Here is a 17,354-nt window from a genome sequence, read left to right as displayed (position 1 = left end):
CAGATGTGCCCTAAGTGTTGAATGCTTCATCATTTGGGGCCTTATGATGCTGAAATAATAAGCAAAGCATGGTTTTCTCACTGAAGATAAAGGGCCAAATTCTGCCATCGGTTATATTTACACAGTAACCCCAATGACTTGAATCTCCACTACCCTAACCTGAGTGGAGGCACAGATCTTCTGTGAGTTGCCATGGAGGGAGAAGCATATTCTTTCTACTCTATTTCTGCCTGTGTAAATGGAGGGGAGTGCCTGGTCTGGAAAGTAAACTTGAGAGATCCCAAACAGATGTCTGTAGATGAAATCAAGGCTCCAGTGAAATCAGTGGGAGTTGTGCCATCAATTTTAATGGGTCCAGGATTTCACCTGATGTGTTGGTAAGCTGCTAGAGTCAAGTTGTTTTTGTCTAGTTGAGACAGTCATGTCCCACGCCACTTCCTAGAATAGCCCTGCTGATAAGGAATTCACCATTTACAAATATAGAATAGTTTCTGTAGCAAGCACTTAACATAACAGAGCAGCTGCCATTTAAAAACACATGGCAAACACTTTCCTGAAACTTTGTGGGAGGATTATTTTTAGTCATTCATTTCTCAGATTGGCTCTTACACACTGGGGGAGAAGGGGAATTTGGGATATGTTTGTAGACAACATAAATGGTGTTTAGTACAATTCATCGTGTTACTCTGACACTCTCACTTGCAATTTAGTGCTAAAAAAATCTCCCAAAACAGCATCTCAGAGTAACCTGTTTGAACGCAGTTATTACCTGTAACAAACAACCCCCCTCTATGGTCTCCACAGGGCCATGCTGTTCTGAAGTACTAGAGTCTGAAAGAGATTTTTCCTTTCTATTGATTTTATATATATATATATATATATGTATAATATGAAAAAATGAATTCAGTCTTAACTGCCCAAGTTCGAGGAAAAGTGGATCATCTGTAATTCATAGTAATTCAGCTCTGGCAAAGCAGGGGAGAGATGAATATTTCTGCCCTGACTTAATGTGGCTAATGGTCATTCAATAACACCAAGATGTCTCTGGACTCTTTGGGGGTGCTTTAGAGGTCGGGTTTGGATGTGGGAGACAAAGGTTTTCGTCCAGCAAACTTCTTCAGCATATGTTTACCTTTAAGCAAAAGTAATTCCATTAGCTTCAATGGGACTTACTCTTGCTGAAAGTTAAGCATATGCATACATGCTTTGCTGAATTGGGGTCCTAGTGTAGTCTTCACTGTTTAGAGTTAGTTTTCAAGACTTTCTTTTCCAGCAATGTAATTTCTAAATGATCAAGAGCTGCTTCTGCCCCTAGCCACCTGCAGTAAGTTGCTGCTGCTACAACCTACAACTGAGAGATACGATGTGTGATGAAGATGAAACCACTGCTCTTGTATGTGATAATGGCTCTGGGCTTTGCAAAGCTGGCTTTGCAGGGGATGATGCACCACGGGCTGTTTTTCCATCAATCGTTGGACGTCCTCGACACCAGGTCAGTTTGTTCCAAAAGAACAAATCTGTATGGTTTTATTTCTCCTACACTGCCCTTGAAAACTTGTTAGGAATGAAATGAGCATAATGTAGGTCTGAACCTGTAATTCTTTTGTAAAAAATTAATTTTACAAATGTTTTTTCCCTCAAAGTCAGGGAGAACAGAAAAAAAGATAAAAGGACAAGAACTTATGGAATGGGACAGGAAAGGAAGGCAAGGGAGCCAGGAAGGAAAAGGAGAGACTTATCTTGGTTTTCATCTGCTAGGAATTAATCAAAGTTTTCTAAAAAGTTAGACCAAATATTTTCAAACTTGTCTGAGGTCTCTCTTCTCCAATGATCCAGTTCTAATGCAGGCCAAACTTTCCCAAGTTTCCATGGGACACTGGTGTGTTTAGAAACTGCAGATTTGGGTTGGATGGTTTTGTGGGGCTAAGCTGTCTTGCCCTTGTTGGAATGCTTTTGCCAGTTCTATGGAAAAGGTATTGTTGGGCTGTCAAGTCAATTATTGATCTGCAGGAGAACTTTGATGGCCTTTTCAATGGTATTCATGTGCACTAGTGAAACTGCAACTGATGCTTCAATATCATGAAGAGTGGGTGTAGCAATGATCTCTTCAAAATTTCATTGTAAATATTTTCAGCTTTATAAAACTGCATCCCTGCCAGTCAGTAAATGAAAAATCCATCTACTCTCACTATTTTCCATTGTTATTTAACATGACATTGATAGTCCTCTTTTTGCCTCCCATTATAAAACTGTCTGAACACTGGGACCTTAAATCATAGATTAGGTGACTAGTGAACCTTCTGTGAGGGTAATTGACTAATGATCCTTAGCTGATAGAGGACTATAAGCATACACAAAATATATTGCTGGGAGACTATAAATACTACTAGCACCCAAATTTATAGTAGAGATAAGGTCCATTTATCATTACATTAAGCAATGGTAGAGACAATTAAGTTTCCAATTAAAGTCCTCAATAACATCCCTCTATCAAATCCAAGCAGGACTGATAAGCGTAATTTTGTGGCTAGCAGCTTTTTTAAACTTCTTAAATGTCCTTTATATTTAAAAAGAAAATACCTGTATTTTTAATAATTTTCAAAACTGAGTGCTTGCCACAAAATATAGAATATATTCTTCTACTTGTCAAAAGTGGTTTACTTAATTTCAGTAAAAGAATGGATGGAATTCAAGGTCAGGATGTTAGATTCTTGAAAACTAAATGTGTCTTGGTAGCTATGAATAAAACATGATGAATGAAAACTTGCAATACTGTATGCACAAAACATAGTATATTATTTAGCTATTTGTCTTGTACATTGGGTTTTATTAATTATTAGAGTTAGCATGTAGTTTTAAGTTACACAAATGCATGCAGCTCAATGGCTGTATCTCCTAAATCTTGAAATTAATGAATATCCAGCTACACATGGAATAGATTTTGACGGCAGTTGTTGAATAATGTCCCAGATATCTTGTTCACATTACCTTAGGCAAACAAGATACAGAAACTATTACAAACAAGACAAATTCAAAAAGATTATCCAGGGTTGGATACAGCCCAGTGTAAATAATATGTCTGAAAGTATTTTTAAAAACTTCCTTTTCAATATGTTGTATAAATGTTTTTCATCTCTCCTGTTGGTGTGTGTATAATGGCCTTTTCAACAAGAGAGAAACAGGGGTAATTATGAAACTCATTGTACACAAAACACTGCCAAGTGCACACAGAATAGGTGACAAATAAAGAAATATTCTTTCCTCTAACTTTTCATTTATAGCTTTTTGCAACAACTAAGGATGGTGACTAGAGTAGGTATAACATTTTTAGACAAAAATATGATTTTTTTTCAAGATGAGTGTTCCTTTATAATACACAAAACAACACTAACTTTTGACAACTACATTGTCCAGGGTGTTATGGTAGGAATGGGTCAAAAAGACAGTTACGTTGGGGATGAAGCCCAGAGTAAAAGAGGGATCCTGACACTGAAATACCCCATTGAGCATGGGATCATCACTAACTGGGATGACATGGAAAAGGTGAGTGTTTTTCTTAATTTCATTTTGTCTGAGTCATTATTAATTTGTTTTGGGTAGCGTCCACAATGTGTTGGATGTGTTCTGGGCAGAAAGAAGGCACAATCCCTGCCTCCAGTAGCTCATAAAAGAACAGACACACAGAACTTATGGGGAAGGTTGTACAGTACATTAGTGGAACAGTCAAGGTGGTGATTAATCTTGTCTTGGCAATAATCAAGTCATAGGTTGCTGAGGCTTTTTAATTTTTCCAAGTAGTGCACATAAAATTATTCTTATTATTCCTCAGCTTTAATAGTATGATCTAGAAATACACTGACTTTATCTGCTGCATTTACAGAGTGCTGGGACCAGTTTTGAAGTCCTAACTTAGGCAAAGTTGCTTTTTTACATCTATTGGAATTTGGTCAAAGTAAAAGTTTTAGTTTGGGATCCCCAGAATCCCAAAAGAGAAACCTTAAAACATTTTTCCTTAATCTAGAAACACAAAAATAGAAGACAGAAAGGACCGATCCTTTCTCCTAGCCTCACAGACAAGAAAGCATGAAAGGATGTCTTTGCCTTGCATTTATATGTTGTGCTCTCTGTGCTTTAGATGATCTAGGCAAAATGTATTGGGGAATTCCAAATATTTAGAGCAGAAAATATGGAAATTGTCCTTAAATCCCACACTGGCCTCCGAGCACAGATTTATTCCTGTTAAAATGTTATAGAAAATGTTATAGAACATTTTTCTGTTGAGGGCTCCAGTTTAGCCACAAATATCGCAAGGTGACAATGCTTCTTTAATTCCTATCAAGTAAGATTTTCCTGGCATTTATCTATGGACTTTATAATTCTTCCATGGAGTATTCATTAAAGGAAGGTCCTAAAATGGGCACAGACGTTAAGCTGTGCTTCTGGAGAACACATAGGAGAGGCAAGGATCACCAAAGCCTTGAAGGACTGTCAAAGCTTGCATTGCTAAATATAGATAGCACTGTCCACCATGAAGGATCTCAAAGTGTTTTACAGATTATGTGGCAAATAAACTCAGTTACTGTAGAATTAATGACAATTCAACTCTGGGTTCAGGTCCAGGTTTAGTCATTTGATTTTCAAAGATGGTGGAAATCATTGGACTTCATTTGTAAAGCCTACATGAGCTAGGACTCGTAATCCCCACTGATGGGGACACTTAGGTTACCACAGAAGCCATGGAGCAGCTTTGCAGCTTGAAATGGAGAATTCCTTCCCTCACATAACCGTGCAATGCTTAGGTTGGCTACTGCATCTGGATTTGAACCTTATTGTGCACAGCCACTTAATAGAATTTGGCCCCAAATCTACTCTGTTATACTCCTGAAAACTCATTGATTTCAGCTCTAAACAACAGCAAAATTTGTCCTGTCCTGCATATGTTTTTGTATATGTATATTTAAAATACACTGAAACTGTATTTGAAATGACAAATGCATCTTTCAACACAACTTTGACCCGCCAAGAAAGGAAGCAGTCAGCAAAATGTTGCCCTAAACTGTATTTCCATTTTAGATTTGGCATCATTCTTTCTATAATGAACTTCGTGTTGCCCCAGAAGAGCATCCTGTGCTGCTGACGGAGGCCCCCTTAAATCCTAAGGCTAACCGGGAAAAAATGACTCAGGTAATGATTTGGATATTGTTGTGTTAAATCTGTGCTGCACGGGTTGTTTCAGCATAGAGACCAAAGGTTAACTGGTCCTAGATACAAAGCTCCCCACTTCTTCCATGATAGGATCAATGGCCATTGGTTGGGACATGTGGAAAAGTTTGTTTTTCTGGTGCCTATGCTGTTCCTGTTCTGTGAATAATAGTAAAATATTTAGTTATTACATTTGGAAGTGATTCATATTTCTCAAGTGCCTTACAAACCTTAAGTAATCTTCCCTCACAAGAGTGGTTTGTTGCATTGTCCCATTTTTCTCCTGGGGAATGTGAGGCAAGGAGTCTCTAAAGAGTCTCTAATTTTAGATGCCTGGCTCTGGAAAACTGTAGCCCGATATTCAGCAGGGCTGAGATGTCTTGCTTCTCGTTGCCTTCGGCAGGAGTTGTGAGTGCTCAGCACTTCTGAAACTCAGGCCTTTAAGTGTCTAGTTTTGGGCATGTATAAACTGAAGCATGTACCTTTTAAGGATGTAGGACTGGAAATCTGGAGAATTTGTGTAATCAGCTGGTTAGTATGTTATGTGTCATTCTGAGTCTGAGCCAGAGAGGATATGAGTTTCTTCTTAATCCCTCTATAGAGCCTGGCTCTTTAGCTCCAGCTGTAGAGACTCCTGCTTTCTTCTCTGCTGGTTGTCAGGTCAAACCCCAATGTATCAGAGAAGATGCAGCTGTCATGTAAGTGGGGACTTGCCTAGGATTAAATCGCTGTAGGCTTTATACACTCAGGTTGAGCTTTCTCCATCCAGAGGAAATACGTAATTCACTGCTTAGTGCATGTTTTGTGTTTCTCCATCTCCACTGATGATGTGGATCTGCTACAGCTGCTGCTAAAAAGCCAGATTCTGTACCTGGGGCTGTAGAGACTTAAGCCTTTAACTCTGCTGGAGGTCTCCAGTTCAATTCCCAGTGTTGACCAAGATGGCAGTCATCACACACACATCCACATGATGTAATGAGTTAATATTCATATCTGAATATGCAGTATGTTATTTGCATTAATTCCCTCCCAACCAGATACATTCCTTGGCTCCACATCAAACCATAATTTTCTCTATTTTTTCTCTAGCTCTCTCTTCAAATTCTCCCTCTACTCCCTCTAAACCTGCCCCTTGCATGGTTCCCAACCTGTCCTCTCACTGCCATGTGGCTGGAGCAACACCCACATAGGTGGATGAGGCATTACTCCAGTCATATGGTAAATGTGAGTGTTGGGGACTATGCTCTAGGCTCTAAGCATTGACACACAACCTAGGGTATCTTGCCCACAACTCTGCAGTGCTATCAGCTGCAGCAGCTTCTCAGGAACCAGGAACAGGGCGTTAAAAATGGGAGTCTCCCTGCCAGTTTGGGGATTTAATAGGTCTAGAGGCATCCAAACTTAGATGGCACTTCTGACATTTTTTCTGCTGTGTGACATGACCCCCAGACTATCTAGTAGATTGGCATCAGAGCCTGATCTAGAACTCAGGAGTTTGTGTCTTCTAGAGCACCACTCCATCTGTAAGGCCATACTGCTTCCCTCAAAAATTGGAGTGCGGAGTCACCAGTAGTAAATACAAATATATATATATTTGTATGCTCAGCACCAAGAAAAAATTGACATGGATCTGCATTTCCCTTCATGCACATTTTTGGCATGCATTTAATATGACCCGTATGTATCTAATGACTATGTAAATGAGTTAATTAAGAAATAAGATACAGCTGCTTCCTGGGAGGTAATACAACGTAAGGGGTATTGCAAAGCACATGTTGAAGATAGCTGCTTTCAACCACCAGACAGTTGTTTTCACAACAAGACCTGCTTGGTAGTGTGTCCCTGCCATTATGCAGTGATGATAAATTCAATTTTAAATTTTTAAAAAAAAACATGATTATGTATCATTGATTACATTAAGCCATTAATTGGAAATGAAATGGCAGTAATTAAAATGTAGTTTGTCACTGAAAGGAAGAAATCCTTTTTGTTAAACCATAGTCTCTTTGCAGAGATGCTAACATATGAAATCAAGAATCTAAATTTAACCCATCTGTCTTCATTGGCTCCCACTGGTGTATACGCAGGTCCGGGAGGGAAGTAGTAATGAGGGAAAGTGGCCACAACAGTCCCTCCACAAGGGGCACAAATTGCTCTCAGGAATGTGGGCAGCACTGACTGGGAAAGGGATGCGCTCATGTTATCAGTGCTTGCCTTAATCAGCCTTCACTAGCAGACATCTTAGCAAGGCCAGTTGAAAACTAAAACTGCTCCACCTGGTGGAAACCTTAGGGAGAACCTGTAGTATGTAATTAGAAGCATATTTTCTAAGGTGGAAATGGTACATTATGTACCTAAGTGTCATTTGTGCCTTTGAAGATCTGCCCTGTGACGTAGAAGGTTCTCAGATACTATAGCAATGGGTACGCCTGCTATAGGTAAGTAGCGAGAACTTCATCTGTGGTCCCTCTAATCATCCTCTGGGGCAAGGGGCTAGGTCACCACAGAGATGGAAGTGTAGTTTACTTCTCTGTGTGCCCACCTTGCTGAATATGGCCCAATATGGGCCTAAGCCAAATCCTAATGAGGTCAGTTGGAAGACTCAGTTGATTTAATTGAACTTTGGATCAAACCCTAAGCAAGCACAATATGCTGCCCCCCTTGGAAAACTGGATCAGGAGAGAACTCAAGAACACTGCAAGTGGAGCTGGCAAAGGAGGGAGGTGCTCTCAGTTTGTAGGAGAGGGAGTGAGTACATTGCTTAGGGACATTCTTTGCCAGCATTTGAAGAAGTGGTATCATTTGTCTTGGGGGCCTCAGGGGAGGTGGTGGCAGCTGGGAAGGTTTTATCAGAGTGAGGAGGCAAACAGCAAGTCATTTAGTGATTAGAGCAGGGACTGGGATTCAGGACTCCTGGGTTCCATTCCCATTATGCACATAATTTCCTTTGTTAGTTTGGAGAGACAAGGTGGGTGAGGTGATATCTTTTAATGAACCAGCTTCTGTTGGTGAGAGAGACAAGCTTTCGAGCTCCACAGAGCTCTGCTTCAGGGCTGTGTGGCTCAAAAGCTTCTCTCTCTCACAATAGAATTTGGTTCATTAAAAGATATTACCTGAGCCACCCTGTTTCTTTAATATCCTGTGACCAACATGGCTACAGTTACATTTGTCAGTTTGGGAAAGTTAGTTACCCTTTCTTTGCCTTAGTTTAAATTGTTTATAACAACACCCACTTCACTGGGGTGATGTTAGGGTGACCAGACAGCAAATGTGAAAAATCAGGACAGGGGGTGGCAGGTAACAGGAGCCTATATAAGAAAAAAACCAAAAATTGGGACTGTCCCTATAAAATCAGGACTGTCCCTATAAAATCTGGTCACCCTACGTGATGTAAAGCTTAATATTCATATTTATATAAAGAGCTATAAAAACTTCAAAGGAAAGGGGCTATAGAAGCGCATATTGTTTATAACTCTTTGCTATTGCAAGTTCTTGAGGAAAAAAGTGTGGAAAGCAAAGGAGATTTGTGATATTTTTAATAGTGCTTTGACACCAGGATGAGGACAGATGCATGAGATTTAATGGTTTAAAAAAACCAAAATCCCAAACCCAGACTTTTAAATAAAAAAGTAACATTAAAATGCAAGAGAAACAATATCAGATGTATGTAATTTATTGTCCTTTTCATTTTAGACTAGTGGGTGAACTTTACCAACAAGATGTCTTATTTATATGAAGAGTAATATTACTGGAAAAGGTGCATCATTAAATAATAATTCTTTCCAGCTGAAAATGCTTGACAGAACAATAATTAACTTCTAAGTTCAAACATGTATTATTTATAGTGTGTGCTAAATCCTATTTATAATCTGAATATATTTTATAGGGATAAAATATACAAGCAATGGTTATTTTTTTTCCTTTGGGTTGACACAGAATTTTGTTTACATAGCAGTGAATGGATGAAATTGAATTTTAGTAGGTTGTTGGGGAGATGAGTTATGTGGGTATAAACCTGCACTATCAAGTGATCTATAAGTTAAGGAAAGAGTTACTGACTCTTCAAGTGCTTTTGATTGTATAGCCTAAAGATTCCTAAACTCTTAATTGCAGATCATGTTTGAGACGTTCAACGTACCTGCTATGTATGTAGCAATTCAGGCAGTTCTATCTCTATATGCATCTGGTCGAACCACTGGTGAGTTTCTATGGGTGTCAGTCTTACTGTCTGTCTCTCTCATATATGCTGCTATAGACACACTATGTATGTTCTGTCAGGAATCCATAGCCATCTAGGAACTGCATGCTTGCCCTATACTGTACAAGCATATCATGGCCCTTCCTTTCTGTTCCAAAAGTACTAACCCCCTACCTGTTAATTTATAGGAAAATTTCTGTGAGGCGCATATAACCTATGTTTATATTAGAGAAAGACGATATAAATTGAGAGTCTACTTAACTGCACACCAGATAAAAGAAGCAACCACTTAACCGACTGATGTTCCAATTCTCTGGCTTTCTTATTTATTTCCATGTTATCTTTACCATTAAACATATTCCTGACAAAAGAATACCATTGAATCATGTAAGAAAATATCTTGTTTAAACATTATACTTCTCAATTGTCTAACTCAGAATCTGCCGCGAAGAGATAATTAGCATTAGCAGAAAGATCCCTCCTGACCACCATTTAATACTGGATCAAGCATTAAGACCATAAATTATATTTCAGTAACACTAAGGCCTTGGTACATTTTGAAAAAAATTGAAAATACCATCTGGCTTTACAACCTGGTGCTTTACAACAGTCTAGTTCGGGGTGGGTAAACTATGGCCCGCAGGTCGGATCCGGCTCACCAGCCATTTAAATCCAGCTCTTGAGATTCTGCAGGGGAAAGGGGTTTGGGGCTTCCCCAGCTCCGGTGCTCCAGCTGGGGAGCAGGGTCAGAGGCCACTCCACATGGCTCCTGGAAGCAGCAGCCTGTCCCCACTCCAGCTCCTACGCCTAGGAGCAGTCAGGGGACTCTGCTCTGCATGTTGCCCCTGCCCCAAGCGCTCACCCCCAACACCCATTGGCCAGGAACCACCTGTGGATGGGGCAGCGTGCAGAGCTGCCTGGCCATGCCTCTGTATAGGAGCCAGGGTAGGGACATGCGGTGCTTCTGGGAGCTGCCTGAGGTAAGCACTGCCCGGAGCCTGCACCCCTGATCCTCTCCCTGCACCTCAACCCCCTGTCTCAGCCCTGATCCCCCTTCCACCCTCCAAACCCCTTGATCCCAGCCTGGAGCACCCTCCTGCACCTCAAACCCCTTATCCCCAGCCCCACCTCACCCCTGACCCCACACCTCCAGCTGGAGCCTGCACCCCTTACCGCACCCCAGCCTCCTGCCCCAGCCTTGATCCCCCTCCCACCTTCCGAACTCCTCAGTCCCAGCATGGAGCACCTTCCTACACCCCAAACTACCCATCCCCACCCCAGAACTTACACCCCCAGCTGAAGCCCTCCCCCCATCCCCAGCCTGGAGCCCCCTCCCACACCCTGAACTCCACATTTCTGGCCCCACCCCAGAGCCCGCACCCCAAACCAGAGCCCTCACCCCCTCCTGCACCCTAACCCCAATTTTGTGAGCATTCATGGCCCGCCATACAATTCCCTATTCCCTTGGGCCAAAAAGTTTGCCCACCCCTGATCTAGTTTGTGAGAAGAGATCACCCATTTACCAGAATCAACCTTTGTGGAAAATTGTTGATTCCTTAAAGGCTCCATTCTGTGTGTACATCTGTGTGTATTTAATATTGGAAATTTTGATCCACTTTTCAATGAAAAAGATGTTCTTCACTTCCTGCCCTAAAGTGCAGCAACACTACACAGCGCAGTGCACTGTTAAACAGTTGCTATGTTCAGCCTAGAGGAGGCTGTATTTTAATTGTTGATGAGATGATCTTTGTGTGTAGTTTTACATCATTTTTAGTCCATATAGTGCTTTGAATCTTTTGAGATGAAGAGATCTGTATAAATGTAAGGTCATTATCATTAGCATCTGTTGAGAGAGAACAATACAGTACAATTGCAGAATGCTTCATGCTTTTGCCAAAGAATGCTTCATGCTTTTGCTTTTGTGTATGCTAACAATTTCTACCACACACAAGCAGAGCTCCACTTATAGTGAAGACAAAAGATGTTATCATATGACCATTGCCCAACAAGTCCTTTTATTATTGTTTCAGCTTTCTGTTTAGAATGTGCAGAAATTGTGGGTTCTACGTTGGCTGAGAATGTCAAGCTTTTCCTTTTCTTTCCCAGGAATTGTTCTGGACTCTGGGGATGGTGTCACACACAATGTACCCATCTATGAAGGTTATGCTTTGCCCCACGCCATCATGAGGCTGGACCTGGCAGGCAGAGACCTCACTGATTATCTCATGAAAATTCTCACAGAAAGAGGCTATTCTTTCGTCACCACTGGTAATAAGATGCCTTCCATATGTAACTTACATGCGCACGCTAACTCTTTTTGGCGTCATATTGGACTGCAAGTATGTATGTGATTTGCTGCACCAAAGCTGTGTGGCAGGGTACAACCCTCGATAGGCCAGAGATATGGACAGTGTGATCTAGTGGGCTTCTAAGATCTAGGATGCTGGTGCTGTGCTGGCTGAGCAGCAGGAAATCTACAACATAAATAACACCCCCCACACACCATGTATTAAAACAACCATTTTGCCCCCAAGTGGAACTAGTATATAGCTATATTTTTATTACTGTGTTCTGACTAGTGGAATTTGATGGCAGTTTGGTGGGACAAACATGAATTAATCTACACAACACCCCTAGAAGGAAGTATGACACAATCACCATGATTTTACAGATGGGAAAACTGGGGCATGGAAATGTTAAGCAACTTACTGGAGGCCACACATTGGTCAATGTCAGAACTACAACTAGAGCCCACGAGTTCCTACGTCACAAGTCTGTGATTAATCCACTAGACCAGGGGTAGGCAATCTATGGCATGCTCGCCAAAGGCAGCACGTGAGCTGATTTTCAGTGGCACTCACACTGCCCAGGTCCTGGCCACTGGTCCAAGGGGCTCTGCATTTTAATTTAATTTTAAATGAAGCTTCTCAAACATTTTAAAAACCTTATTTACTTTACATACAATAGTTTAGTTATATAGTATAAACTCATAGAAAGAAACCTTTTTAAAATGTTAAAATGTATTACTGGCCCATGAAACCTTAAACTAGAGTGAATAAATTAAGACTCAGCACACCCCTTCTGAAACGTTGCTGACTATGCAGCATCCCTGCACACACACACACACAAACATGTGTGATAGAATCTGTCCTGAGTGTGTCTTCTGGCTGCCATATTGTATGTTGATAAAAGATATAATTAATGTGATCCTTTTTAAAAAATAACATTTCTTACTTATTTTTTTGGGGTATTTGTAGCGGAACGTGAAATTGTGCGTGACATAAAGGAGAAGCTTTGCTACGTGGCTTTGGATTTTGAGAATGAAATGGCAACAGCCGCTTCCTCCTCTTCTCTCGAGAAGAGTTATGAGCTTCCTGATGGGCAAGTCATCACCATTGGGAATGAAAGATTCCGATGCCCAGAAACTCTCTTCCAACCTTCATTCATAGGTAGGCTTGGGCAGTGTTTACAAAGGGCTTGGTTGAATTGGAAAAGAAGGTTGGGTTTAACTGTAAGAGGAACATTAAAATGTAGAGACTTTTATGTCCTGAGAACCTGTAGTTTCTATTGACTCCATCAGGAGTTGGGTTTGCTCAGTCCCACTGATACATAGGGAAGTTACTCTTTGGAAAATGTAGACAGGTCTGCTGGTCTTGCTACATATTAATTTGCCTCTCAGGCTAGAAAATACTAGGGTTCTAAGACAGTGACACTTCCTGTTTGTTTCAAATACCTGTATCAGTTCACCAGACTAAGACCAAAGCCTACCAGCCAGTACTTCAGTACCATGAGAAGATACTGCTTCCAATTCAGACTGATTGATATCAGTACAGCAGTGCTAAGTGAGATAAATATCTAATAATGTAAGAAAACATATTTCTCATCCATATGCTGCCTCTGCTCCACAATCAGTTCTTCTAGTCTTCAACTTAGCAAGTTATAGAGTATAAAACCCATGTATTATTATTTTCCAGTAGTTTTATCTACTGGAAAATTATAATAAAGTCAAAATCCACCTTCAGTTTATGATAGTTCAAGCCTTTCTCACAGAACTCCCATTGACTTCAGCAACGAGAACGGAGTAACGACAGAAGGATTGGCCTTTAGTCAATTTAGTCCTGCTTCCCTGGAAGTCAGTGGTAAAACTCTCACTGATTTCTGTCTAGAAGTCTGTCCACTGAAGCACCTGTATAGCCCCCATGTTGGCTGAGCCCCTGTCCTGGAGCAGGAGCAGGTCTTTGTGGACATTCTCTTTTACAGATGGGAAAACTGGGATGTGGAAAGGTTAAGGGACTTGAGGATACACAGTAGCAGAACCACCACTGGTGCCAGCAGTTCTTGGGCACACAAGTCCGTGTCCGAATGAGAGTTCTGAATTATTTGAAAGCATGACACTGTTCAGATTGTACTCTGTCACAGGGAAACCCCTTGTATCTCTTCTGTGGGGGAAAAATATCACCACCATAAGTGGGCTTTACTGTATTTTCATGTTACCCAGTTATTCAGACTGGCTTATAAGAATCACTTTAACAAACTGGAGTTAGGAGTGGGTATTACTTCTAGCTAAAACCAATATACTTGGCGATAGGAACGGCAGACTATTGTGGAAACAGCTCAAACAGCTCTTTTTATTGTTTGCTAAATCACGGCATCAATTTATACTTGAGGCAATCTAAATTCCAAGCATTGGAACACAGTAGGAGAGAATCTTTCTTGTTTTCAGGTCTATTTTATGTCTACCATTTGTAATCCTGTTCCCACCTAGGAAAGTAAAAAACTGCACTTAGCTTTATCTCTCCCCCTGCCTCTCTCCCAGCATCTCATAGCTTGTTCCTGGAATTTTCTTAAGGGAGTAATGTCAGCAAATACAGTATGTTTAGGGACCATTGCCCTGATCTGTATGAGTCATCCTTCCATGTTGACTGTAGTAAAGAAATAGATTCCTTAACATATGGATGTAATATATTGAAATATTATTTTCAAACAGGTATGGAATCTGCAGGTGTTCATGAAACCACTTATAACAGCATTATGAAATGTGATATTGACATCCGTAAGGATCTCTATGCTAATAATGTGCTCTCTGGAGGAACAACAATGTACCCTGGTATTGGTGATCGCATGCAGAAAGAGATCACAGCTTTGGCTCCAAGTACTATGAAGATTAAGGTAATCCTAATACTTTATACAGATTTTTTTTCATGTTTCTTTTGTTAAGAAATCAGACCACACATATATATTCACAAGAGAGTGAGTGTTTAATGCTTAGAACAGAAGACTGGGAGCTACTGCAGCTGGATTCTGTTCCTGGCTGTGCCACAGATTTTTGTGACCTTGGGCAAGTCATCTAACCTCCCTTCCTTATTTTATCAATGGCAGGATTCAGAGACAGATTTGTCAGTTATTGGCATAAAAATTGAAACTCTGTGAGTGAATGAGGTCTCACAAAGAAAGTGTAAAGAGGGAGCCAACAACAGAGCCCTCTGTGACTCTAATGGAAATTGGAATAGGAGAAGAGAACCCATCAAAAGAGACACTGTGAATGAACAACCAAAGAGGTAGAAGGAGAACCAGGAGAGGATGGAGCTGCACAAACCAAAGGAAGACGGGGTCTAGGACCCTGCATCGTGGGAGGCTCCCAGAGCCGGGCCTGAATGTCTGCACCACAATTAAATAGCCCCTTAGTCTGAGACCTGTGAGACTGAGTCAGATGATGTGGGTCAGCTGTGGGTGTCTAATTGCTACTTCAGACACATCCTAAGAGACCAAAGAGAGTCTGCTAAGCCAGTGACTGTGCCTCAAACTGAGGAGCTCCAGACTAGAAGGAAACGACGCAGGGGAAAACATAATTTGAGGGTAGCTCAGTAACGAGACTGGACACTTTGATAAACCCCTAGGGCCCTGGGTCAGCACCTGATGGCCCAGGTCCCTCTATCTTGCACTGTTCCCCACCCCCCCACCCACTCCTTTGTAGTGACCCAGCTCTGGGGGAGCAATTGGAGCATGAGGGGTGATTGAGGCCACAGTCTGAGCTCCCTCTGGGATGACTGGATTTCAAAAGTTACTAGTGATTTGCGGGGCTTGACTGGAGACACCTTAATAGGGCCTGATTTTCCAAAAGTGCTAAGCACCTGTCCTCTGAGACCCCTTTAAAGTGCCTCAGACACACTCACTTTTGAAAATCTTGGTCTAAATGTATGTGGGGCCCAATCCTGTGAGGTTCTGTGCAATCTTAACTTACTTGACAGAAATTCAGGTAAGTATATTGGCCCACATGCGTCCAAAGAAAGTTAAAGCACTACAACACATCTTAATGACAAGGCCATCTAGGGATTGTAGTATGGGGTAATATGCTGGGACCCCCAAGTACATGTGAAGCAAGTGGTTGTTTTTCAACTGCGTACATGTAATAAACACCTGATGAGCACTTTCTTGGTTTCAAGGTGAATCAAGCTACTAAAACCCCCTGGCAATCTGCAGATAGCTGACTGTTTTGGTCCTTGCCCATTTTTCATTACCATCTTCAGGTCTGATTCAGAATAGTGCTGAATATCTGCCACTCCATTGGCTTCCTCTCAGGTAATGGCCCATAAAGTCAGGGGCCAAATTGTTACATTGAAATAATTCTGACTGCAGCTGCAAGGCGGAAGAGATGACTGCCTTTTTAGCTGTTGGATGATTTATTTCAGTGGTGTTGCACTGCTGTAATGGGGACCTAGTAAATTTGCACAGACAAGAGATATTACTGTGTGAGCTACTCATTTCTCTGCTCGTAAAACATTACATTTCTTTCCTCTTCTAGATGATCGCACCACCAGAACGTAAATACTCCGTCTGGATTGGGGGCTCAATCTTGGCTTCTCTATCTACCTTCCAGCAAATGTGGATCAGCAAAGATGAATATGAGGAAGCTGGTCCTTCCATTGTCCATCGCAAATGCTTTTGAGTACGCTCATGATGTGCCATCAATGATAAGTAACGATGGTTATCTACACCACATCCCCCCTTGTGGGAAGTACATGCTTTAGGCTTCCTTCTATTGCTTATTAAAACACAATAAATGGTTATCATCCCGATTAGTATATTGTTTGTCTTGTTTCTGAATGAGGAAAAGACACTGTAATTTAACGTGCAATTGACAGATGCCTTCCAAGAGTAATTATAGCAATAAAACAATAAATTCTGTAGAACTTTTCCTTCATGAATCTCAGAGCGTTTTACAAACATTCATGAGTTAAACCTCACAAAGTTCTGTGGTGTATTATTACCCTCTTTTACTGATGGAGAATCTGAAGCGCACAAAAATTAAATGGTTTCTCCAACTTTACATAGGTAAAAATTCTCCTCTTGTGCAGAGACCCCGCACAAAGTCTATGCACCCTGTAAGCATTGTTTTGAGTATTATGTGATGCATAGCTTTTTTCCCTCTGAATAGGGATGAATTTCACCACAATGAGAAAGTGGCGGACACAGCAAATTTGGATGGGTCCTAAAATGCAAAGTTCTTTGTGCAGAAGTTGCATATAATCTTTTCCTTTGCTTCCCATCATTGTTTGGCAGGAACCCATGCTACCAGCCATGAGTATCAACAAACTGTAGTGGTTTTGTGCTGTAATTACATGTACCAAATTAATTTACCTGTCACACATTGTTCTGCTTAACTGTCTCTTTTTTTAGCAGTTAATTGATTTTAATTAACTTGCTATCACTGTCCTTTTTATGCCAAAGAAATGAATACTGAGTAAATAACAAGCCTTTCAAATGTGTTATCAAACTCTTCTGGTTTAATGGCTCAATAAAAGTGTAATTATCCATGCTAAAGTGTTTTACATTAATTATATAGTGACCAGTTTATCTATTAAATATATACAAAGTATTCATAACAGTCTATTTTAATTTAATTAAGTCATGAAAATTGCTTTGTTAAATCCTAACTAAGTGTTCAAGATAAGCA

The 17,354-nt window shown here is 40.8% G+C and overlaps 1 protein-coding gene across 7 annotated transcripts; it reads left to right on the top strand.

Moving 5' to 3' along the window:
• Nucleotides 1–1,363: 1,363 nt before the first annotated feature.
• Nucleotides 1,364–16,346, top strand: LOC116825210 (actin, aortic smooth muscle-like). 7 transcript variants are annotated; one of them, XM_075064599.1, is made up of 8 exons: nt 1,364–1,492; nt 3,415–3,543; nt 5,161–5,184; nt 9,316–9,400; nt 11,507–11,668; nt 12,658–12,849; nt 14,388–14,569; nt 16,203–16,346. In XM_075064599.1, exons 1-8 carry the CDS (start codon nt 1,364–1,366, stop codon nt 16,344–16,346), a joined length of 1,047 nt encoding a protein of 348 aa, XP_074920700.1. The 7 variants fall into 7 exon arrangements, with proteins under 7 accessions (XP_074920700.1, XP_074920699.1, XP_032636883.1 ...); XM_075064598.1 differs by having other exon boundaries at nt 5,074–5,184; nt 9,316–9,329; nt 11,487–11,668; XM_032780992.2 differs by having other exon boundaries at nt 5,074–5,184.
• The last annotated feature ends 1,008 nt before the right edge of the window (nt 16,347–17,354 follow it).

Source organism: Chelonoidis abingdonii, chromosome 4 (assembly GCF_003597395.2).
Source record: "Chelonoidis abingdonii isolate Lonesome George chromosome 4, CheloAbing_2.0, whole genome shotgun sequence".
In the NCBI taxonomy this organism is placed as follows: domain Eukaryota; kingdom Metazoa; phylum Chordata; order Testudines; family Testudinidae; genus Chelonoidis; species Chelonoidis abingdonii.
Note: the sequence above shows the minus strand (reverse complement) of the source record. Positions and strands in the feature narration are given on the sequence as shown.

What these genes read in the sequence shown, in the direction of transcription:
- LOC116825210 (XM_032780992.2), top strand. Translation starts at nt 1,364, where the DNA reads ATGTGTGATGAAGATGAAACCACTGCTCTTGTATGTGATAATGGCTCT. An exon ending in TTGGACGTCCTCGACACCAG is followed by an intron (nt 1,493 to 3,414) that starts GTCAGTTTGTTC and finishes TACATTGTCCAG; the next exon opens with GGTGTTATGGTAGGAATGGG. An exon ending in TGCATCTGGTCGAACCACTG is followed by an intron (nt 9,401 to 11,506) that starts GTGAGTTTCTAT and finishes TTTCTTTCCCAG; the next exon opens with GAATTGTTCTGGACTCTGGG.